Source organism: Helobdella robusta (genome assembly GCF_000326865.2).
Source record: "Helobdella robusta unplaced genomic scaffold HELROscaffold_20, whole genome shotgun sequence".
NCBI classification, from domain to species: domain Eukaryota; kingdom Metazoa; phylum Annelida; class Clitellata; order Rhynchobdellida; family Glossiphoniidae; genus Helobdella; species Helobdella robusta.
The window spans coordinates 107,665-132,278 of NW_008704084.1; the positions used below are offsets into that span (position 1 = coordinate 107,665).

The 24,614-nt window shown below is 31.9% G+C and overlaps 7 protein-coding genes across 7 annotated transcripts; 4 read left to right on the forward strand and 3 right to left on the reverse strand.

Moving 5' to 3' along the window:
- Window positions 1-6,041: 6,041 nt before the first annotated feature.
- Window positions 6,042-7,612, forward strand: HELRODRAFT_171107 (hypothetical protein; the record flags this gene model as incomplete). Its single annotated transcript, XM_009017861.1, has 3 exons — window positions 6,042-6,168; window positions 6,392-6,684; window positions 7,445-7,612. The coding sequence occupies 3 exons, from the start codon at window positions 6,042-6,044 to the stop codon at window positions 7,610-7,612; spliced, it is 588 nt and encodes a 195-aa protein (XP_009016109.1).
- Window positions 7,613-9,646: 2,034 nt separating this feature from the next.
- Window positions 9,647-12,181, forward strand: HELRODRAFT_111042 (hypothetical protein). The gene is made up of 5 exons (XM_009017862.1): window positions 9,647-9,667; window positions 9,784-9,934; window positions 10,763-10,924; window positions 11,416-11,492; window positions 11,601-12,181. The coding sequence occupies exons 2-5, from the start codon at window positions 9,789-9,791 to the stop codon at window positions 11,666-11,668; spliced, it is 453 nt and encodes a 150-aa protein (XP_009016110.1). The 5' UTR covers window positions 9,647-9,667; window positions 9,784-9,788; the 3' UTR covers window positions 11,669-12,181.
- Window positions 12,182-15,969: 3,788 nt separating this feature from the next.
- HELRODRAFT_77289 (hypothetical protein) lies at window positions 15,970-16,176 on the reverse strand (the record flags this gene model as incomplete). Its single annotated transcript, XM_009017863.1, has 1 exon — window positions 15,970-16,176. A coding segment is annotated over one exon (207 nt), but the record flags the coding sequence as incomplete, so codon positions are not given.
- Window positions 16,177-17,044: 868 nt separating this feature from the next.
- On the forward strand, window positions 17,045-18,743 carry HELRODRAFT_171110 (hypothetical protein; the record flags this gene model as incomplete). The annotated part of the gene is made up of 6 exons (XM_009017864.1): window positions 17,045-17,070; window positions 17,382-17,652; window positions 17,807-17,887; window positions 18,023-18,152; window positions 18,385-18,517; window positions 18,668-18,743. The coding sequence occupies 6 exons, from the start codon at window positions 17,045-17,047 to the stop codon at window positions 18,741-18,743; spliced, it is 717 nt and encodes a 238-aa protein (XP_009016112.1).
- A 207-nt stretch (window positions 18,744-18,950) lies between these two features.
- HELRODRAFT_77345 (hypothetical protein) lies at window positions 18,951-20,055 on the reverse strand (the record flags this gene model as incomplete). Its single annotated transcript, XM_009017865.1, has 3 exons — window positions 18,951-19,114; window positions 19,493-19,795; window positions 19,893-20,055. 3 exons carry the CDS (start codon window positions 20,053-20,055, stop codon window positions 18,951-18,953), a joined length of 630 nt encoding a protein of 209 aa, XP_009016113.1.
- An 828-nt stretch (window positions 20,056-20,883) lies between these two features.
- On the forward strand, window positions 20,884-21,916 carry HELRODRAFT_77319 (hypothetical protein; the record flags this gene model as incomplete). The annotated part of the gene is made up of 5 exons (XM_009017866.1): window positions 20,884-21,034; window positions 21,197-21,289; window positions 21,367-21,482; window positions 21,563-21,673; window positions 21,749-21,916. The coding sequence occupies 5 exons, from the start codon at window positions 20,884-20,886 to the stop codon at window positions 21,914-21,916; spliced, it is 639 nt and encodes a 212-aa protein (XP_009016114.1).
- A 359-nt stretch (window positions 21,917-22,275) lies between these two features.
- On the reverse strand, window positions 22,276-24,376 carry HELRODRAFT_77505 (hypothetical protein; the record flags this gene model as incomplete). Its single annotated transcript, XM_009017867.1, has 5 exons — window positions 22,276-22,445; window positions 22,895-22,969; window positions 23,108-23,171; window positions 23,464-23,553; window positions 24,233-24,376. Coding segments are annotated over 5 exons (543 nt in total), but the record flags the coding sequence as incomplete, so codon positions are not given.
- Between the last annotated feature and the right edge of the window lie 238 nt (window positions 24,377-24,614).

Here is a 24,614-nt window from a genome sequence, read left to right on the forward strand (position 1 = left end):
ATATAAAATGAAGTAACGGCAAATTGATAGACTAGATGATGACTTAGTGAATTAGTGAGGTGATCATTAAATAAAGGCTAGACCTGTGAGTGAAAAAGTTTTATCCACACAATGTTCGGTCGATTTATACGTTATATCAAAAACGTTGGGGTTTTCATTATTAAATTATACATTTTTATGCTCTTGAGATAGATTACTATTTGAATCCATTACAAATCTACCAGCTTAATTCATAAAGTTAGTGCGAAAAAAATCGAACTATAGTAGCCTACATATTTGTAGTATTTTCACCAAAAACTGATTGTTACTAATTTTTAATAAAAGTATTGCTTATAATGGGTTGGCCCATGCCCCTCTTCGATCCGCCACTGATTATGATGAATTTAATTCAGAAATTTATTTAAATAAAAATGTTTAAAACCATTTATGTAAATATTTGATCCCCATATTTAAAATGTAACAACCTTATTTGCTTACTGTGACTAGTGCAAGTAAGTCTTTCGACGACTCTAGTGAGTAAAAGACATTTTGTAGTAAAACAATTTGTATATATTGTATTGTATTATAAAATATAACTTGTGTTTGAAATTTTGTAGTTATTTTGCAGCAAGTTAGCAAGTTGAAAACCAATTTTAAGTAGAATTTTAATTTTTATTACTAACTATTTATTCATTTATTTACTAATTATATATTATTACCGTCTAGTTAGAAAATATCATTCTAGAAAGAAAGAACCTTGACACGTTTGAAAAATTCCTCAAAGCAAATATCGTCTGTCTGACTCTGAATTGAGATTGAATTTTATATTTCATAGTGAATTAACTTCTAGCATTTAAACCTTCAACTGTGTGAAACGCTTAAGAACAAATTTAGCATATAAGTTATGTACATATAAATGTGTTTGAAGATAGCAATTTCAGTGCGATCATTAAGTACACATCAAACTTTTTTCCACAAACATATTTTACCTAAGCCGAACAACATGTCTGATGTACCTAAATGAATAAACGTGTGAACTTATATGGTATGTAACCTAGATAACTGTTATAGTCTGTATGATAGGAACTGGAAAAAATTAACCAGATTATAAAGAAATTAAAGAATAAAGAATATATATATATAAATATATATATATATATATATATATATATATATATATAGAGAGAGAGAGAGAGAGAGAAAGAAAGAGAGAGAGAAAGAAAAAGAGAGAGAGAGAAAGAGAGAGAGAGAAAGAGCGTACCAGAGAGCCTAATCTCATATATTGCACAGAATACCAATATTTTCTGTCTGTCAATTAGTAACACATTCTTTTTACTAATTTAATAATAATTTTGATAAAAAATAAGGCATTTTATACGTACAAATTGCAAATGCCAATTTGTATCTAGTTTAATGATCTTTCATTATAAAATATGTGTAAAGGGAGTTCATTAAGCCGACTTTAACGTTCATTCGGTTGGCAATTAAAGTACAAATAACAAACAGCTAACAATGGATAACTTTAAGACAATTTCATTATTCAGCTTCAATCAATATATCAAAACACTAGCCAGTAGGTCACGAGAGAGATCTGCTTAGTACGTCCAACACAAGAAGTTTGTCGATTGCATGTGAGTGAAGTGTGTGTAGCTTTATAATCTCTTTCTATTTCTTTTTCTCCCTCGCTCTCTCAGTATTATTAAATTACCGTCATTAATATTCACCAATGAATTGGTAATAATTTTAGGAGAGCTCCAGAGTTGAACCGCCTCTTCCAAAGAAAAGTTTGGAGATTACGTCATGTTTAACGAAATTTTGTCCCCAGCAAATTGTATCATAATAAATTATTATTTATATATTATAATAAATTATAAATTAATTATTAATATCATAATAATAATAAAAATTAAGGGATAACCAACAAAATAAGTCACCTAGTTTTTTTTCAAAAAAGCTCAAACCCGACGCAACAAATTTTTCTAGCAACAACGTCATCGATTCACGTGCACGTTTGTGTGCGTGCATACATGATTCTGTATAATACATAATGCTGAAAGTAGTTTGTGTTGGGCATTCTTCACGCAAATTCACACAAATATACCCACCACACACATACACACCCACGCACACGCACACACACACACACACACACTCACACACACACTCACTCACACACACACACTCACACACACACATACAAACTCATCATAATTTAATGCGTATAACGTTCACCACAGGCATATAATCAAATTTTAAATTTTAATACACGTACTCACGTACACACGAATATATATATATATATATATATATATATATATATATATATATATATATATATATATATATATATATATATATATATATATATGTTTATAGTACTTTTAAAAAATTTTGGTTATTTGAAACATCTGAAACAAAACCCCAATAATATGACAGTTGAAGTTCATTCAATATTTGATATTTTGTAAACAATAGATGCTTTGTTTATTACGTAGCAGTGCTTCAGTAGCGTTTTAATATATAACATTATTGTGGAGAAAAAATTTAATTTGGATTATATATGCAATAACTAACTAAAAAATTATTAAATAAAATAATAAAAATAAAAAATAGTTAAAAATGACAAAAGACGTATCAGTGATTAGAACTAGTGGCAACACGCTGTGGTGGCTGTGGCCGATACTTGGAAGTTGTGTTGGTGCGGCTGTCGCCGCTACCACTGTTGTTGTCGTCGTCATCGTTTTAGGTTGTGGATGTCACCCTATTGTGTTGTTTATTTTAAAAAATTTGCAGTTTACAATTATATAATTAACTCTCTTTCTCTCTCTCTCACTCACACACACAAACAAACAAACACCCATACATAAACGCACGCACACACACACACACACACACACACACACACACTGAGTTTTATAATGTTTTTATTATTCAACAAATTCAACCTCAACAAATCTAGCAACTTTCTCTTTTGTAACTGCACGCAAGTTCTGTTCTTGAACGATTGAGCTGGATACGTTGAATGCTTACATGTTGGTTTACTGGGCTGGGCAGTTAACATTTTTAGACACAATTTATAAACATTCAGCACATACTCATTTTCATCATTCATAATTGGTAATACTTCTATTTAGGTTTTAAATTATGATGACATTTTTTTATTCATTCATACATTAATGCATTCATTCATTCATTCGTTCGTTCGTTTGTTCATTCATTCACCGAGATAAAAAAAGGAATTAAAAATGTTTTTATATCTTCTCCACAGCCAAGCAGCAAGTGGTGCCACTCAATGCGACAACCACAGTTGAAGTGACGTCACCATCACAGAGTTAGTTCACCAATTAATTGACTGATTGGTTAAAACCAATTCAACCACAGAGCGATGGAGTTGAGTTCATAGAGTCGTCGTTGTCAGATATGATATGATTATGTTGCTATTAAATAAGTAACTGGTGACCGTTACAAGAACAATTCTTTTTGATTTCCAGATCATTTCATTTCAATGGTCCTGTTTTTTTTATATTTGATTTGGTGAAATAAAAAAATGTTAAATGATAAGTGGGTGTTTGTTCTTTAAACTATGTTCTTTAAATAACATGCCAAAATTTCATCATCAATTCAGCTATTATAATTAAACCCCTAGACATAACTATAGCTACGTAATATTTATATATTATATATTTATTTATAATTTAAAGAAATAACAAAGGTGATGTCGGTAACTAACTTATTTAATTGAACACAAACACACACTCAGGTAAGTGTATTTGTTTAACATGTTATGAATTCAGTTTGACGCTCTGACGTAAAGTTATTATATTGTCAAAATGTGCAATTCATAAAATTCAGTTATCTATTATTGATAGAAGCAACTTTGCTAAATAAATTTTTACTGATGTTTTGGTTTGTTTTGGCAATTAAATTATCAGTCATCTGGCTTATGGGTATATGTCCATTTTGTCACAAACTAACTGCGGTGTAGAGAATTAGCAGCGCTAAAGCCCCAAGAAAGTTAAAAAATTTGACTCTACCAAAATGGAAAATTTTGGTAGGGTTAAAGCTAGATTAAACAAAATATATCGATTATAAAATTGCAAAAATTTGGACTGAATGCTATTCCAGCCGCCTAAAACAATGAAATTAGGTACAATTTTTGCATTAAAACCACTGGTTTTAATGAAAAATCACTGGTTTTAATGCAAATAAATTTAGTAAAAACTTTGAAAGAGAACTGCTCTAGTACCGATCAAATTGTAGCAAAAATAAAGAAATACGGAAGAGAATGCCACTAAGTTTTTCTCCAAAATGCTAAAGCCCCAACGCCACAAACTATTCTGGCTGAACGTCAGCGATCCACACGTGCCTGCTTACATAATATAATACACACTCATAAAAGTATTTATACAACACACACATAGTTCGTGTTGTCTTGCATGTTGAAGGCATACAAAGAAAGCTCGACATGGTTTATTAAGTAACTAAAGCGTAAATAATGACATTTTCTGTATAACATTCACTAGATGCAAATTTTAATACACATACAGACTCACAGCTACATACTAGTCCACAAACACACGTGCACCGCACACAAAACGCACACAGGACATACACTCACTCACTCACACACACACACCACACACAAACACACACACACACAAATATATATAAATAAATATATATATATATATTATTTTTATACGATTGTATTCATTTAAAAATTTATCTGAAACTAATTTACTATAATGATTGTTCATCACTCAATAATTTATAATTTATAGCGGAAATGACTGATGCATTGTGATGTAATTTTTTACAAATACTTCAGTAGCATTTTCCGTTACATTATTGTTGAAAAAAAATATTTCGAATTCAGCTACCTTGTTGTATGTGCATTTCTCAATATAATGCATGTAAATTAAATTTTTAATTTAAACTAACTCATAAATATATTTGGAAGTTGCATGTTCTTTTTTTTTAATTAAGTAAACAAAATAATAAAATCAAATAAAATTAAATTATTATCAAGTTAAAAAATACAAAATGGTAAAATAGTTGAAGATGATAGGAGGAGACGTATCGGTGGTAGGGACTAGTGGCAGAACTCTGTGGTGGTTGTGGCCGCTACTTGGAAGTTGTGTCGGTGCGGTTGTCGCTGCTACCACTGTCGTCGTCGTCGTCGTCGTTTTAGGTAGTAGATGTCATTGTGTAGTCTCGTTTATTAAATTTCTATTTCAAATTTAAAAATTTTTTTATAAATAAATAAATATTTTTATAACCATTAAAAAAGGTCTTTACACGCAAACTTTATTTAATACATCATGTACGGATGCGAATTCACGCTCACACACACACACACACACACAAAATACAAATACACACAACACACACAACACACACAAACTACAAACACACACACATACACACATGAACTTAATTACGTGTTGTTATTCAAGTTTATCATAATTTTAATTAGTTTTACAAGATTTCTTTTGAAAACATTTTTCACATTATCTGTGAAGGTATTAAATAAAGTATTAAATTTTTTCATTCATTTGTTCGTTCGTTCGTTCATTCATTCAATCATTCATTCAATCATTCATTCAATCATTCATTCATTCATTGAAAAAAGGAAATAAATTTTTTTATTTTCTGAGCAGCCAAACAGCAAATATTGCCTCTCAATGCAACATCACTAGCCACAGTTGAATTTTCGTCCTCACGACCTCCTACTAAATTTAATTATTTAGTAGCGATTATTTTTTCAAACTCTTGAAAAACTTCAATAATGTTAATTAAATATACATTGTGTCCTATAGCTGCTTATATACGTGCTTATATTTCGTATGTATTTCTCTCCTTATATATACTTCTCAATTGTTACAATGACAAATTCAAATAAATAATATCACTACTGACACACACACGACCTCACACACACACGTACATGAATAAACACGCACCATACGCACGCATACACACAATACATTGATTGGTAGTTATTTTGTTGGCTACCAGCAACGACTTCAAAAGCTACAACAACAACCACGACAGCTACAACAATGACCACGACAGCTACAACAACGATTACAGCAGCTTCAACAACGACCACAATAGCTACAACAACGACTACAACATCTTTCATGACGACATCAGCAGCCGGAACGACAACAATAGTCACAAAATCATGTACGTCATTTTTTAATTTTACATAGTTAAAATTCAACTGTCTTCCATCGACCAATGGAATCAATCACTTTCAGTTTAAATTCAAACTGGTGCCTTGCTTTTATACCAGACCAACTAATATCAAATAATAAGTTTTTTTTGTCGAGATAAGCTTTAAAAAGCTAAACAAAAACAATCAATAAACAAAAATCAAACAAAAAAATATTCAAACCCCATATTTCAGCGTGCCAGCCAGCCGACTTGACATCTTTGTTCTTCGTCCGCGAAGAGTATCCAGACTCAAAACTCGATGGCGGTGTTTACACCATTGATGTAGATAAGGACTACACGGTGTCATTCCTGGATGACAACACCTACAGAGGATACCTCCTTTTCGCCAATAAAACATTTTCCGGTCAAATATCCAGATTAGTTTTCGGATTTGAGAATGTGGGTTTTGCCGCCCTATCTTTAGGTGACTATCCTAATAATATTAGCACGTTGAAGAAAGTGATTACTCCAATGTCTAATAACAGGGTTGGTCTGACTATCATTGAGTAGTTTATAGATATCTGTACTTATTTACGCGACGTGTGCGTCTCTCTCTCTCTCTCTCTCTCTCTCTCTCTCTCTCTGTGTGTGTGTTTGTGTGGTGCGTGATTGTGTGTGTGTATGTGTGTGTGGTGTGTGTGTGTTTGTGTATGGGTGCTTGAGAGGAATGGAATTGCGAAAATTTTAGTCAACAATTTTTACCGAAATCTGAATATTTTTTTTTTATTATACAAGTTTCGCGGGCTGAAAAACATTTTTTTTTCTTGTTTTGTATTATTCATCAATTTTAACTTGTTTCATTGCCCATCTTTTCCACGTTTAATGTAAACCAATCAATAACAGCAGTTCAATTGTGCTGCTGACATGCATAGTGATGGTACTTGATTTTGAGATATGATTAAAATAAAATGATATAATCAAGTCGTTGACTGTCTCATTTACTATTTGATTGATAACATTGATAACTGACTGACTCTGACTGACTGACTGACTGACTGACTGACTGACTGACTGGCTGGCTGGCTGACTGACTGAGTGAATGAGTGAGTGTATGAGTGAGTGAATGAGTGAGTAAATGACTAACTGAATGATCACTGATTAATCGACTGACCGTCTGAATGCATAACTAATTGAATGAACGTTTGTCTGTATGTCTGTCTGTTTGTCTCTCGGTTTATGTCTCTACGTTTGTCTATCTGTCTGATTAAAATGACTGATTATTCTGTTGAAACCTCTTCACTGACAGAACGAAGGAATTGAGTTCATACCGCCAGGTTCTACGTACATCTGCACTGATGTGGAGCTTTATTACAAACCGATTGAGGACATAAAACCAGTTGTCATCAAGTTGATTAGGATTGAAATGTGTTCGGGTTCATTGGTTCCAATTGACCCTGATGTGTATAACCATTAACTCATTCAAATATGTATGTAGTTATAGATTTATATTTAGATTTGTTCTGTGTGTGCGTGTGTCGATGTGTGATTTTCGACGATCGTGCCATCACTACTTTTCAGGTTTCAGGTTCCCGCAATTTTTTTCAGCCGCGCCACTCTATTTGTGTAACTGGTTTTGTAGCCATCCACTCATTTGTTAAACTAATCAAATAGTGTGCAAAATTTCTGTACCAAGTGGTGAACTTCTAATTAAATCATTGATCATTCATTTCAAATCATTATGATTATTATTATGATTATTATTATTATTATAATTAGTAGTAGTAGTAGTAGTAGTAGTAGTAGTAGTAGTAGTAGTAGTAGTAGTAGTAGTAGTAGTAGTAGTGGTAGTAGTAGTAGTAGTAGTAGTGGTAGTAGTAGAAGAAGAAGAAGTAGTAGTAGTAGAAATAGTAAAAGTATTACTGATATTTATATAGCGCTTTTTAAATTAACTTTTCGAAAGTCCTTAACTCTGGGTTCATGGTAGTATATTTCATTCGTTGCTGTCTAATAAATTAAATGGTCATCTTTATAAGCAATTATTTTTTAATTTGTTTTAACATCATATCTATTCTTCTTGTTTTTACTGTTATTATTAATGTTAATATTAATGTCATAATAATAATAATGTAATTATTATTATTATTCTTCTTTTTTTCTTATTATTATAAATGTTATGATAATAATTAATTAAAATTATTATACATGATTAACGGTAATTCTTGTACATATAATAATCAATCACCCGCTGTGTTTTTGTCGTTAAGCGGTCTGTTGTGTTGGAAGTGCAATTATTAATTTTTATACATACACACATTCATGCACACACACTCATCCATCCACATATTCATGCATACACACATTCATCCATCCGCACATTCATCAATACACACATTCATCCATCAACACATTCATCCATCAACACATTCATCCATCAACACATATTCATCCATCCACACATTTATGCATACACACATCCATGCATACACACATTAATACGTACACACACACACACGTTCACACATTAATACGTACAGACACGCACTCGTACGCATGTGTACTGTACACACATCCATAAAAACACATTCATACATGCACAGTGCACACACACACGTTCATACGTACGTACATCTATACATACACATCCACACGGCTGTGCGGTGACATTTGGCTGAAATTTTTTTTACCCCTTTTTGCACCATTTAGATGAGTGACTATGTTTTATTTTATTATGATGAATAGAACGTACGTCGACGATATTTGGTGGCTAAAATATTTAACAAGTTGTAGTAATTGTAACAGTAGTGGCAAACGTTTTAGAAGCAAAAGTAGTAGTATTGTAGTCATTTTAAAAGTAATAGCAAGAGTTAAAATGTTGGTGACAACGCTAGAATCGTATAGTGTAATAGTTAAAGGTCTTTGGTCCTACGTTGAAGTGTCTGAGTTTGATTGCAAAGAGATCTCGGCGTGTAATGAACTGATCCACGAGTACTTACATTTTGTGTCTGTATGTTTGATGTAACAGGGATTTAATTATGAAAAAGTTGTTAAATATGTTTGTAGTAGCTGATTGTTAATAGAATCGATGCTATAATCATTAAGTAATGGTTGTACTGCTACTACTGCAAATTGTTAGTGGTATAATAAACAAGTTATTAATTTTACTCTCTTCTGTATATGATACTTTATACTGGTATCGCCTAATTCCAATGTGAATGAAGTTTGATGATTGAATTCGAATGAAAGATTCATTTCGAATTGCAACAAAGTTGCTTAAATGTATCAAAATTATTATTATCAAATATTAATATTCAAAATCCTTATATAGAGGTTAAAAGATTTATTTAAAAATTACAAAAAAAACTAATAAAATATTATATTCTAGCTTATTTACAGAGATTCTAAGTACACTGTGCGGTATGATGTTAGCCATATTAGAATGTTTGCTGTTTGGACGTGTCGAATAGTTAAACCGGATGTTGTTGTTTCTTTTCACGTTGTTTACTTTGCCGATCTGTTGGCGATTTATGAGGTTCAATTAAGTCCTTTCTCATCCGTTGTTTTGGTTGATTTTTGCTTAAAATATTAGTTGCATGTTGTCACGATGTCTATTTTAAAATTGTTAAAGCTCTAAAAATTAACTCCCAGAAGATATGGCACCACGTAAGGCAAAAGTTGTTAAAGAGGAGCAAGTGACGCTCGGTCCCCAGGTTGCCGAGGGAGAATTAGTGTTTGGGGTGGCTCACATATTTGCCAGTTTCAACGATACGTTTGTTCACGTTACCGATCTTTCTGGAAAGTTTGTTAATTTTTACGTACACTAGCTTTACTGCTTTAGAGATGTTGTAGCTTAGTTTGTAACTTAAATTAATTATTAAAAACTCCCTTACCAGGATATATTTAAAAAATTTATAATATTATACAATAAACATGGATATAATGGATATGGCATAAGAATTGTTACCTGCCTAATAACTTTGCTTAGTTCTATGAAATAAAACGCTTAAACATTAATTAAATAAACATTTTTTTGTAGTAATTGACATTTTATTGATTTTTACGATCAAACATCTTACTAAAGACAAGTTTTTTAATTAAATGTCAATAACATGAAAAAAAGCAACTAGAACGATAATCGCTAAACAACTGACTAAAAACTGATTTTTTACTTGAATTTAAAATTTAAATTCACTTTTCAACATTTATTTGTTAGATTTTTCTTGATGTTATATGTATATACATATAGGAACAATGTATATATATATATATATATATATATATATATATATATATATATATATATATATAACGCATCTGCCATATCCATATTATATATATATATCCATGATAATAAACCATAAATTAAAGTAATCAGTTAAAATTTACTCAAGGGAAGCTAAAGAACATTTAATTTTTAACTTGTGAAGAGCTTGCAAAAGTTTCAAAGCTATTTTTTGAAAAATGATAAATGTTTTTATAAAATAAATAGTTTTAAATTTATAATGATATTTACTTAGTAATGATTGAGTGCTTGTTAGTGTCAGGGTTAGAGTTAGAGCTAGGAACATTTGTTAACCAACGTTTGCTGACTTATTAATGTTAGATAAGTTAAAATTCTTTATTTCAGAGAAACGATTGTGCGAGTAACTGGTGGCATGAAGGTCAAGGCAGACAGAGATGAGTCGTCTCCATACGCCGCCATGTTGGCTGCTCAAGATGTCGCTGAGAGATGCAAGCAGATAGGGATTACTGCTCTTCACATTAAATTGAGAGCTACTGGAGGAAATAGGTCAGTTTTTCATTTTAAAATTAACAGATACTGGTACTTGGTACTTTTTCGCCAGAACTTTGCATTGAAATTCAGAAATTTCATCCTCATTTCTCTGTCTATGCAAACATTTTTTAATGATTTTTTTATTGTTTTCAAATTTCAATTTCATTTTTCAACCACTCATTGGCATGCACTTGTCAATCATGCTAATCTGGCAATTTGGCATAGTTGTCTGATTTAAGGCAGTTGTTACAAAGTCATTTCTTTCGAACACATTGTTTGCATTCCGACTAACATTAAATACCAAGAAAGGTATCTCACTGATATATATCATTTCTTGATTTCTCTGCCATGGACACTCATTCATTTATATACACATTAACACTTTCATTTGACTAATAAGTAATTTCGACACCTAGTACAAATATATCTATGACTTTATTCTAATAGTTATAAATCAAATAATAAAATTTATTTTTCTTCCACTTAATACAAACTTTCTCTAACAGAACAAAGACGCCAGGACCAGGTGCTCAGTCAGCCCTCAGGGCATTGGCCAGATCAGGGATGAAAATTGGAAGGATTGGTCAGTATTTCGTTTAGTGTTTGTTTTTTTTTATTATCAAATTTGTTTTCAAGCCTTTAATTATTTTTTCTCTTAACATTTAATACAAAGTGAATTATTTATTTGCAGAGGATGTCACCCCTATTCCGTCAGACTCGACAAGGAGGAAGGGAGGCAGAAGAGGAAGAAGATTATAAATTATTTACGTTTATTGACGTTGCCGATTTAAAAAAAATATAAATATCCTCAAGCAATTGAACAGTTATGATTTCTTTTAGTTAAAAAACAAAGTTAAATGAAGCCGAGGTCGTATCCGTGTGCACATTTACATGCGTGTGACGATTTGTTGAATCGACATTAAACAGCATGCCTATGCCGACAAAACTTTATTTTAGGATAACTGAAATAAAATCTGGAGACGTTGTATGGCGTGGACGTATTGCAAATGTTTAAGTAACTCGTTAGATGGGCATTTGACATGCAAGTTTTATGCAGTCTGTTGCCATAATGTACAACAGGCCCTATAAATTTTTATATATTGAATTAAGACTCGGAAATGTAATCATTTGTGAGAATCACCGCATGTCTTGCGTTTGTAAGCTTCCTGTCTAATTCATAACTCATATTTCATTGCCGCGCGCTCAAGCACATGTTGAAAAAATTTGAATTTCAAACTTGAACTATTTTGAATGAACTTTGCTATTATTGATATTAGTATTATTTTATTATTATTTATCAAATAATAAATTGTTAAAAAACGAACGTTAAATAAACGAAAAAGTAAACGAATTTATCAAAAAAAAATATGTACAAGCTGCAGTAATGCTTGCTATGATAAAAATATTAAAAGGTGTCACACTTCTTGGACCAACATATCAAAAAATTACAATTTAATATACACAATACACGTACATATACAATTAAACATACACACTACACATACAAATAAATACACATTGCTTCTATGCATGTTTTTATATCGTCTTTAAGCAGTGGGCGTTCAAATGTGAACAGAAATGTTTATCAATTTGGGTAACTATTTGGAGACATTTCAATGAAATATTTTTAAAAACTTTTGACAAAAATTTTTTTTTTTAACATAATTACAATAATGCAAGTGAGTGAGTGTGTGAACGAGTGATTGAGTGTGTGAACGAGTGAGTGAGCGTGTGAACGAGTGAGTGAGCGTGTGAACGAGTGAGTGAGCGTGTGAACGAGTGAGTCAGTTAGTTAGTGAGTCAGTCAGTCAGTCAATGAGAAAAAGAATTCATGTCATTCCTTCTTTAACTCAAACTTTATTGTAAAGTTCATTTCAAAACGTGTACTGAACAAAAAAACGAAAACATTAGTGTTCCTTGTTAACCAAACCACAGTTTCAAATCAAATATTAACCACATTAATAAGCCGAAGATGAATCGCGTTCAAACAAAATTTCAACATAGATTTATAAGATTTCATCAGGTAAACTTACTAAACTTTTTCCAAAAATTCAAAACAGGTTAAAATCAAAAAACGGGTTACTTGAGAAAGTTTGTATAACTCACAAGTTAAGTCGACTGATTGGAAATTATTTGACCCAGTCAAATATCCAATGCAACTAAAAATAAATCTTGACGCGCCATTGTTAAGGTTCACCTTTACATGATAGTGTGAGTGAGTGTGTATGTGTATTGTGTGTATTTGTGTGTTTGTGTGTGTGTATGTGTGTGTGTTTGTGTTAATAGAAGATACTGACAAATTGATGGATTTTTTGTTGTAAGCAAAAGATATCTGATAATAGCTGAATAGCTGATGAATACTTGTATTTCTTAGATATTATCCTGAATAAACTTTGTTAAAGTGAAAATAATTTACATCCACTTTAATGTTTTGCTAACGATTGATGTTGCATCTACATTCTACCAATAACGATCCTACGCTCTTTGTTGTCGCTGCTTGTTAAGCTGCCAAAGTAACAATTAGAGACCTAATTGACTTTGTCGTTAAAGTTATAACTACGTAACGATAAAGTTACAAATAAAGTTATCGACAATAAATGATAAAACTTTGATTGGTTGAACAAAATTTTATTACCCCTTCTTTGCTTGGCTGGTCGAACTGGGTATATAAAGCAGAGGTTTTGATGAACAATCAACAACAATTATCTACGACCAACAGAGTAATTATTTTGAAATAACATTTACTTTTCTGTTACTGCGTTCTCATAACATTTAATTCAACTGCTAATATTACTACTACTACTTCTGCAACTACTATCACTACTACTATTTCAACAACAACAACAACTACTACTACTACCACTACTACTGTTACTACTACTAATACTACTATTACTACTAATACTATTACTACTACTAATACTACAACTACTACTATTACTACTACAAAAACAACAACATGGAAATGAACAACGTTAACAACAATATGTCTGTTGCTATCAATGAAGACGATTTCAACATGGTGTACCAGACCATGGGCAAAATATCAGTCAAAAGCATAGATGACATCGTCAATATTTACGAGGTAAGTAGTCTAATGTTTGTTGCGTTTTTTAAGAATTGTTGTAACTTATGTTTGTTAGTAAATTTGCTTTTGAAATGATTTTAACGGATTATTTTTCTCATTCACTGCAGGAGAATAAAAAGTTAAAAACAATATGCGAAGATTTCCAACTGAGACTTGCACACCTGGAAAAACAACTTAGATTGGCGAAGACTATAGAGGAAGAAGCCGAAGAGGAAATGAAAGCGATGAACGCCGAAATACAATCTTTAAGTAAGTAGTGCTCCATGTATTTATTTCATAATTTAATCATTCATCATAACTTTAATTATTTTCAAAAATAATTGAATAACATCTAACGCATTTATTTTTTACATTTTTATAGAATTAGAAAACAAAAGACTGAAGGAAGACATCAAATCGGCAATGAATAAGAACCATGACATTGAGGAAATTTCAGAAAAAGATGCTGACAGAGCACCTTACAAAATCTGTCTACTGGACATGTAAGTTTCCATTTCCAAACATAATTTCTTCATACAAACACCAGCATGCTTATTTATGTTTATAAACGTAATTTTCAACATTTTCTTTTATAAATAAATCAAATGTTAAATCTATCTTTTACATTTTTCAGAATATGTCAATTAAAAAAAGAACTGAAAGATTGCCAAGCAAATAACGAGGCTTTGGAAGCGAAAAGAAATGTCAGGAATATTTTCTATAACAACTATAACAACAACAATGACAACATCAACCTTAACATAGAGAACAACAAGAGCTACGACGACTGTAGGAACGTCCCAAACAAAATCTACAACAACCACAATGACAACAACAACATCAATGACAACCCCAGCATCAATGACAACCCCAGCATCAATGACAACCCCAGTATCTACGACAACAACAACATTAATGATAACAACAACATTAATGACAACAACAACATTAATGACAACAACAACATTAATGACAACAACAACATTAATGACAACAACAACATTAATGACAACAACAACATTAATAACAACAACAACATTAATGACAACAACAACATTAATGACAACAACAACATTAATGACAACAACAACATTAATGACAACAACAACATTAATAACAACAACAACATCAATGACAACAACAACATCAATGACAACAACATCAATGAACAAAACCTATTCAACGAACTGGACATCATGCCATATAGATACATCGAATCCGACGATGAATATGACGTCATAAGTAAGCAGCACTTAATATTGACTTCATTCAATTTCTTCTTTATTTCATTTAATAATAACATAAATTCTTTGATAATATTTAAAAATCCATCAAACTAATAAAAATTATTAATGAAAAACCGAACAGTTATTCAAGACCACGATAACTTGGATGATTTGAAACAGGAAAAAGAACAGATGAGAATTAGGATGAACAAACTGCAGCTAAAGATTGTCAGCCTGACGGGAGGATCGGATGTTTGACGCCAAAGATGAATTGGAATAATGTGTAGATGAATGGATGGAGGAGTTGTATCGTTGAAAATTGTATTTAGTTTAAATAATTGTATATATTTGCTTTTTCATTTTATTTCATTTTTTTTAAACTTAAAACATTCTTGTCTGTCTGAAAGCTTTTAAAAAATAACTTCGATAATTGTTAAACGTTTTTTTTACACATTCACGCATTGACATGTATCTACAAAATGCTGTTTCACCCCACCCACATTTCTACACCAACCAGACCTCTTACAAACACATTACAAGTTTTTTAAACACCCCAACGAAAGACGCCACAAAAACACCTCCTCCCAGAACCCCGTAGATTGCAATGGTTTTTATTAATCTGAAATAAAATTATGATCCTCTTTTTCAGAAAGGATATATTATTATGTAGTTGATGGTTATGAAAATTTAGATGAAATATTTGTACAGATTCAGCGCCACATTGTCGATTGTGCAAGCTACTTTCCGATAAAGTTAGCATTTCTTAATTATCTAAGACTCGGGAACAATAAAAATGAAATGTGAAAACCACAAAAACAACAACAACAACAGCCGCAGCAGTAGTAGCAGCAGCAGCCGCAGCAGCAACAACAAGGAGTACCGACCCATTGCCCATCCTGTGGATTTCTTAACATCAGTTGTGCCCCTCTTATATGGTTCCACATCTGCCCTGATGTCATTGCTAATATTAACACCTAAGTGTGTGTGTGTGTAGGTGTGTGTGTACGTACAGGTGACAATATTATGACATGATTATACATAAATTTAAATGAATAAACAAAAATATATAAATATATATGTATAATTATTAGTTTTGATCAGTTTCTGGTTAAGTTTTTCAATATTTTGTACCACATTTTTTATCGTTATTTTTCAACTTATTTATATAGAAAACAAAGTTTTCAATAACTCTTTTATTCATTCTTATCTTAAATATTTATCTATCAAGTTTTAAGCTTCTGAAAGTTTACGATTGAGCTTTTCAACATTTCTAACAGTAATTTTATAATCATTAACCAGAAACTGTAGGTTGCGTATCTTTGAAGAAGATATCGCTGTATTATAAATCGCTGAAATTTACATCGAGAGCATTTAACAAGATTAAGAAACACATGGATGTCAGTTTTCCAACAGTTCAAGGGAAATAGGATAGTCAATAAATGAACAATTTTCAACATTCAACCGTAGAAGAAGAGTTTTTTTTTAGTTTAGTAGCTATTTGTCTCGGATGAAAACGTTATGTCAATAACAAGTGTTATGAAAATCAAAAGCACTAGGAGCTGTTAAGGAATGAGTGACATGACCGATGTACTTTAGACGCAAGAGTAAAAATTTTAATCGAATGTTATACACAAAATTGTTCATGTGATCGAAACATTTCCATTTTAATGCTATAGAAAGTATATATAAAGTTTCATGTCGTCCTATGCTAAACCAGTACTTATAATTCTAATGTTTGATTTTGTAAATGTTGATCCGCTTTATGGAATGATAGTCTTGAATATTTCATACATTCTTTACCTTTCTCTTTAATTAATCACTTTGTAATTTAGTTTTTGCTTGATGTGGGGTTTTAGTAGGATATTGAAGTAAGTATATTTTGGTTGAATGATTTTACAAATATATGTAATAGTTCAGTAATATTGACTGTGAATATAATGAGATGGAAATGGGATATTCCAAGAATATGGATACGAAGGATGGGAACATACAAAATATAAACAATAAAAATATATTGTACAATTTACAGGTTGTGATATCTATGTTTTAAAATGGCACTTCGAAACTTTTCCAAGCAAATTGTTTTTTCTTGCCGAGCTTCTAATTGCAATTCTATTAGGTTTAGCTTTATAAATTTTACTCCAAAATGTTGTTTCACGTCATTATTCATCAACAAAAGTCATAAAATATCCTCGCCAAGTAAAACACACGGGCGTGGAGACGGACACTTGTTGGCTGCCTCTCAAAATGCTGTCACCTACCAAAGACGTGGTTTCAGTGACGATTCGGAGGGCTCAAGAACAGTGAAAGACTTACAGTTAATGAAGTTCACTCAACTTATATGGCCAAACATCTTCAAATCCATTAGAAATTTTTTCTTCTCCTTTTTAATACGTCGTTTCGTTGATGAAGAATTCACTCTTTCAAGTTTTTTGTGTGGAGCTGAACAGGTAATTTTTTTGCCTGCTTAATTAATAAATAATAATAAGGCAAATTTGTCGTTTTATTTTATGGCTATCTTGTTTATATTGCATACGCTTAACTGCGAAATCTTTTTTAGAGAGATAAGAATAAGACTCATTAAAATATTTTTTCATTTTTTAGGCAGTGGGAATAGTGTCATCCTGCATAAGCAGAGGTGATTTCAACTCATTAAATGGCTTAGTCACTAGAGAGTTTAGTAAAGTTGCTACGTTATATTTAGTTTAATAGTAACCCACAACCAGCCATTATAATACATAAATAAATTATGTAAAAAACACACTGCTATAATTTTTTAATGTCAATTAAGGAATATAATTTGGTATTACAAAATTACAGGCAGTTGAAGAAATCAAACAGAATTATAACCTGCTAACAGAAGGGCAGAAAAAGTTTATTATGGTTGACCCTAGAAACATTTTCCTAAAATTTGTTTATGAAATAGGCATGATATTTGAGGACAAATCAAGTAAATTCCATTCATAATTTATTTTATTAATTTGATTTTGTTATTGAATGTCTAGCCCTCAAATGACTTATATTTATATCTTATATTTCATATACTACAGAGTTAAATTTGAAGTTACTTTGTTCTGATCTGATTTGTATTAATTAATGGCTATGTTATAATGGCCAGCTTTTCATTTTTAAGTTTACCCAAAACAAGACTACTTGTAAGATTAATTATTTCATATTACAAGACAGAAAGTTCATAGAAATCACAACTGTAATGCAAGGTTATCATGGGTTGGAGAGGATAAAAGATGAAAATGTCCGGGACCTTTCCAGTGAAATGATAGAAAATCGGCACAATCTCTTTGTTTGCAATTACAGGTAGTTGGCAAATTGTTTTTTCTTTACAAAATAATAAACGATTATCCAGTATGATTTTTAATAAGTTAATAAAAAATTTTACGTAGAATTTAAAGTCCATCTATTTTATGATCTCTTATTTAATTAACTGAACCACTCAAGATTCATCAGGGAGTTTGCGAGGGACCGCGAAGATTATTGGATTGTCAACAAATTGAATCATTTTTCACCTCAAAAATCAAACTAACAAGACATTTCACTCATTCACTTTTTTGTTTTAACACTAAGCAACCACATGTTCAGCATTAAATAAACATCACAAGAGCCAGTTGTTGTTCATTTGTTGAATAATTATATTGAATACAAATCAAATTAAATCTAAGGTATTTTAAGGACATTAAATCGCCTATATATTTGTGTGGTAAATCTATAGAACAAAACAACTAAGTGAGGTTCAACCAACTACCAATGTGTCGTCATCTGCAAATGCATATTCAGGCACAGCCAAGTTAAGAGGGGCTGGACCCTTTCGTATCCTACCTGATGAGTCATAATGTGACCCATGGCATGGGCAATAGTATCCCCCATATTCTCCCTTGTTAGGAATTGGTACACACCCTGCAATTGAAAAAAGTAGGTTGGATCATTCCCCAGTCAAGTGAGTTATAAGTGCCATTTTTGTATTCTCAATCAAATTAACAAATTAATCATAGCAAAAAGCTTAATTTCTTAAGCCATAAATTAGATAATTTATGCTAGATATGGCATGCTGAAGTGCCACCACAAAATTTTCAGATGGAATAATTTGTGCAAGAGGTATGGAACAGATCAAAATTGGTACTTAAGAAAACAGTGGAATGAATGAAAACTTATCTGGTTATATTTAGTGATAAGCTGGAGCACTATTTGAACTGTTTTTGTATACCATGTTTTAAGATGCAAGCAGAATATTAAAGTACAACAAGAAGACACTTTAGTTAATGAAAAAGAACTCACCTAAATGGGTGCATATACCAAGGACAACAAGCCATTCTGGTTTTTTTACTCTGTCATTGTCGTGTTCCTGGTGTCTCAAGCTAGAAAGGTCCACTGCCTGTTCAGTCTCAATCTCTTCTGCAGTTCTATGCCTAACAAACAGAGGCTGACCTCTCCATTTGAATGTTACATTTTTGCCCTCTGGTATTTTGTCTAATTTCACTTCAATTTTGCCAACAGCCAAAACATCTGCAGAGGCACTCATACTAATTACCAGTTCCTGGACCATTGCCTTAGCAAAATATGTTGTAGGGATTGTTCCAGCTTTGGATTAAAAACATTTAATTTCAAATCAATAATTGATTGTATAAAATATTTAATTTAATCCCAACAATAAGTCAATTGTTGAAAATTAACAAACCTGCAACCATTAAGTAACTGAAAGCTTTTCTGTTATCTAAGCCAGAATCTTCTCCACTTTCTCTATCATGACGATATGCCGAAAAATCAGGAAAGTCAATGTCTGTGTGAGCTAATCTTATTTGGCCAGGACCTATAAAATGTTTCACATTGCAGATTACCATTAATACACTAAATCTAAAACTAAATCAATTCAATCCTTTCAGCTTTCAGTGTTTAATGATTATTGATCAGTTAGTTGTCAATCAATTTAATCAAAATAAAATGAATTGGATGAACTTAATTTTTAAATTTATTTCAAAATCAACTTTCAGTTTAACAATTTAGCAGAGCTATTTTTAATTTATTTTTATATTATTTTAGCTGAGTTTTTGAGAACAGAACATTGATTGAAGAAAGCAAGACTGACTTCTCTTTTTTATCATGCGTCTTTTGAAATAAATTATTTAAACATGGGGTATGGAGTTTACAACCTGTGATGCTCACACTGGCCCTCGGGTTGATCCAGCCCCCCGGCTTAACAAATGCACCGGTCAGACCCCAGGAGGTGTTCAGAACTTGTCTTTTGTAGAAGAATGACTTGTGGACCTGTTTGAATCCTTCAGTTATTATTGGTCGCGACAATGAAGGAACTATAACGCATGTAGCAGTGGCTTTGCCACATATAGCTGCCATCCTGTTTTTAGATGAATGCAGCTCCCGATCACCTCAAGTCTAAAAAAGCTGCGTATTGTTATTGGTAATTTGGCAAGATGGCGATTGTTGCAAGGACAAAAATGGAGATGCTACATACATCTATTTATTTAAAAAAAATTTATTTTAATATTTGTTTTTAGGGACAATTAAGCAAGATTGTTGGTTTATGAAAATAATTTTTGTCTAAAATTATGTTCCATCTGTTTTTTAATAAAACGAATATACAAAAAGTTGAAAAAAGCAATACAAAACCGTTAAATTTTGAAACGATTGTCAGAGAAGCAGCAAACCAAGCAATGGGTGACGAGGTGGACCCCTCAAAACCTATTTTAACGTATTTTAACGGAAGAGGCCGAGCGGAAATTATTCGCCTGATATTTAATGTAGCAAATGTTCCTTACGAAGACAAAAGAATTTCAAAGGAAGAATGGCAGTCGCTAAAGCCATGTAAGTTCTCATTGAACTTTTTAAATTTCGACGAAAAATTACAATGTTGCATGTAGTATAACTGAATGTAATCTTTTTGCGATCTATCAATATAATGTATTGCCCTATTGATAATTATTGATAACACACCGCTTAACGCTTTTTAATGTTGATACTTCTAAGCAACACCATTTGGTCAGTTACCTCTTCTCACAATGGACAACGTTGTATTATGCCAAAGCAACACGATCGCACGATTTTTGGCAAAAAAATATGGTAACTTAAAAATTATCCACTGAATTAAACATATGACTCAGTCAGAGCTTACTAATGAGCCTTTTTTAATTTTTTAGGCTTGGCTGGTGCTAATGAAATGGAGAATGCATTGTGTGACATGGTTGTCGACTGTGTAGAGGATGCGTTGAAACCTGTGCTACAAATATTTTTCGAGAAAGATGACACAAAAAAGGTGACACAAAATGAATTTATAAAACTTAAACTATATCCATTAGACGAATATCATTTAACTAGAAAACAATTTTCGAACAGCTCCTAATGTTTGCTAAGTTTGAAAGAGAGCAACTACCAGTTTACATGGCTGCCCTTGAAAAGTTATTAGTATCAAATAGAGGAGAAGATGGATATTTTGTTGGTGACAATGTATGCATTTCTTTGTCTGGTAGGTCTGTTTCACATGCGATGACTAATCCGAAATCTAATTAAACACCCATTTAGCTAACTTGGGCGGACATTACGGTAATGAATTTCAGAGAATATCTGACAATGATAAATGTGGAGTTGTCTTTTGGAAAGTATCCAATCATAGCAACATACATTGACCGCATTGCCGCCGTACCCAAAATAGCTGAGTGGATCGACATTCGACCCAAGACTGACTTATGACTGATTCAACTTGAAACTTAAATCAGTTTTTAATTATCAATTGGAATTATTTTTACTTTAAAAACAATTAAAGTGGTCTTTGAAATTAACTTTTGTTTAAAAATTAACAAAAATTATAAAAGGAAATAAATAATTTACATATTCGGACAGTCATAAACACTAAAAACTATCATGATTACATTTAAAACCGTAACAAATATTAATCAAAGAGTAATTAATGACCCATTCTTCAAACTGTAACTCAACTTCAATCCATCCAACGCTCACTTTATTAGAAAACTGCATGGAAAATAAGAGCATTTGTTAAAAGTAGATTATAACATGTATTAAATGCTATAAAACCAGAGCAAAGCAAATAATTAATACAAAGATCGATCTTCACACAAAAACGCACGCACACACACGCACACACACACGCACACACACAATGTACCTAACCTGTATGGATATCCTCTGTGTTTAACTTTGAAGATGGACAACATGAAGCTGAAGAAAATTGCCACGACTGCCAGACCACACAGTGCGTAGACTGCATTAATGTTGAGGATTTAAATGTAGACACACACACACAAACACACACACGCACACACACACACATTTAATTTGCATTCATCTGCCTATCCATATATCTATCTATCCATCTATCTACAACTTATCCATAGATCTATTCCTCATTTATCCATTAACCAATCCATTCATTCATCTATTTATTTATTCAATCCTTCATTTATTAATCTGTAAAAATAGCATTTAACTAATTGATTTGTATACATTTGTATGGAAAACATCATCATTATTATGATCAAAAGAATTTTTCAAGAGAAATTTTATCTATTGTTCAACAAACAACCGAAAAACCACCGAAAACAAAAAAATCAAATAGAATATTTTGAATGAGCTATCAATAATAATTAAAAAAAACGCGAGAACAACGAAATAATTATAAAAAATGGCCAAAAAAAGAGTCAGCCAACTAACACTTTTTCTTCCCAGAATCTTTCTTATTCTCGCCAACTTCACTCAACATGAACATGCCACCCACAATCGCTGCATCTGTTTGTTTTTATGCACGTTTGTTTGCTATAAATATGTACATGTTTTATTTGCAAGATTGAAATGAATGCCACCAACAACAGCACCAAAGCCACCAGTGGCAATGGCAACTACAGAAATGAAACCAAGTAGACTAACTGAGGAATATGACAATGTAGGACTCCACGATGAACTGGGATTGTGTGCTACCATGGATGTAATGCTAGAAACGACGAGGGAACATATTAAAAGTATTACAGCATAGAAACGACGTAGATAATGCAATATAACAATGCACAGATTATGATATTAATCATGAAGAATGTAATTAAAACAGCAACAATTACTGTAACGTTAATGAAAGCAGCATCTGAAACGACATAATCAAAATTTTATTCTATAACTAACCTCGGGAACAATAAAAATGAAATGTGAAAACCACAAAAACAACAACAACAACAGCCGCAGCAGTAGTAGCAGCAGCAGCCGCAGCAGCAACAACAAGGAGTACCGACCCATTGCCCATCCTGTGGATTTCTGTACATCAGTTGTGCCCCTCTTATATGGTTCCACATCTGCCCTGATGTCATTGCTAATATTAACACCTAAGTGTGTGTGTGTGTAGGTGTGTGTGTACGTACAGGTGACAATATTATGACATGATTATACATAAATTTAAATGAATAAACAAAAATATATAAATATATATGTATAATTATTAGTTTTGATCAGTTTCTGGTTAAGTTTTTCAATATTTTGTACCACATTTTATATCGTTATTTTTCAACTTATTTATATAGAAAACAAAGTTTTCAATAACTCTTTTATTCATTCTTATCTTAAATATTTATCTATCAAGTTTTAAGCTTCTGAAAGTTTACGATTGAGCTTTTCAACATTTCTAACAGTAATTTTATAATCATTAACCAGTTTTTTATGTACTGGCAATTTGGATTCAATTGCGAATTTTCAAAAGCTGAAAATTCGGTAGATCTGATCAAATATTGCATCAGTTATGGTTTCCTTCCAGCTTTCATATATAAATAAATGATAATATATGTATGAGTGCGTCGTATGGCGTCATGAATAACAGTTTGTGTTACAGTTAACAGTAATAATCCCCATCCTACACTAACGACGCCCATCAACAAATCGATTACAAGCTTCTTCTTCCCCTGGTCAAAAGGATGACACATCCTATCAATCAATCTTCGTTTTGCGTCCTATGCCATCCATATGCCAAAATCACCCCAGCAGAAACATGGAGTCATGCCCAGTACTAACCACTGAAAAAACTCCCCACGATGTTTTGTTGTAGAGGAACTCGAGATTGTTGCGCTTGAGATAAAGGATGCCACCAATCAGCGAAACCAGCAGAATCAGTGCCATAGTCCCAGAATAACTTGGAGGTCTGAAGATTCGGATCTGTTAAAAATGTTGGTGGCTGATGAACATTTGAATCACGTTTGAGTGTTTAGTAGTACGCTTTTTAGATCTATTTTCAAGGGAAATGGAAAAATTAATAGCATAACAAATAAAATTATTTAAAAGTAATATAAGTGAAAATTATAACTTAGACCCTGGCAATGTAAATTTAATAATATTTAAGCATAACATTATGAACTTTACATCAAACTGATAATAACTGACTGTGGTAGGGAAAAAA

Excerpts from the sequence above, each read along its gene's own strand:
- HELRODRAFT_111042 (XM_009017862.1), top strand. The coding sequence starts at position 9,789 with ATGGCACCACGTAAGGCAAAAGTTGTTAAAGAGGAGCAAGTGACGCTC. Across the intron at positions 9,935-10,762 it reads GTTACCGATCTTTCTGGAAA|AGAAACGATTGTGCGAGTAA; the intron begins GTTTGTTAATTT and ends TCTTTATTTCAG. Across the intron at positions 10,925-11,415 it reads AGAGCTACTGGAGGAAATAG|AACAAAGACGCCAGGACCAG; the intron begins GTCAGTTTTTCA and ends TTTCTCTAACAG.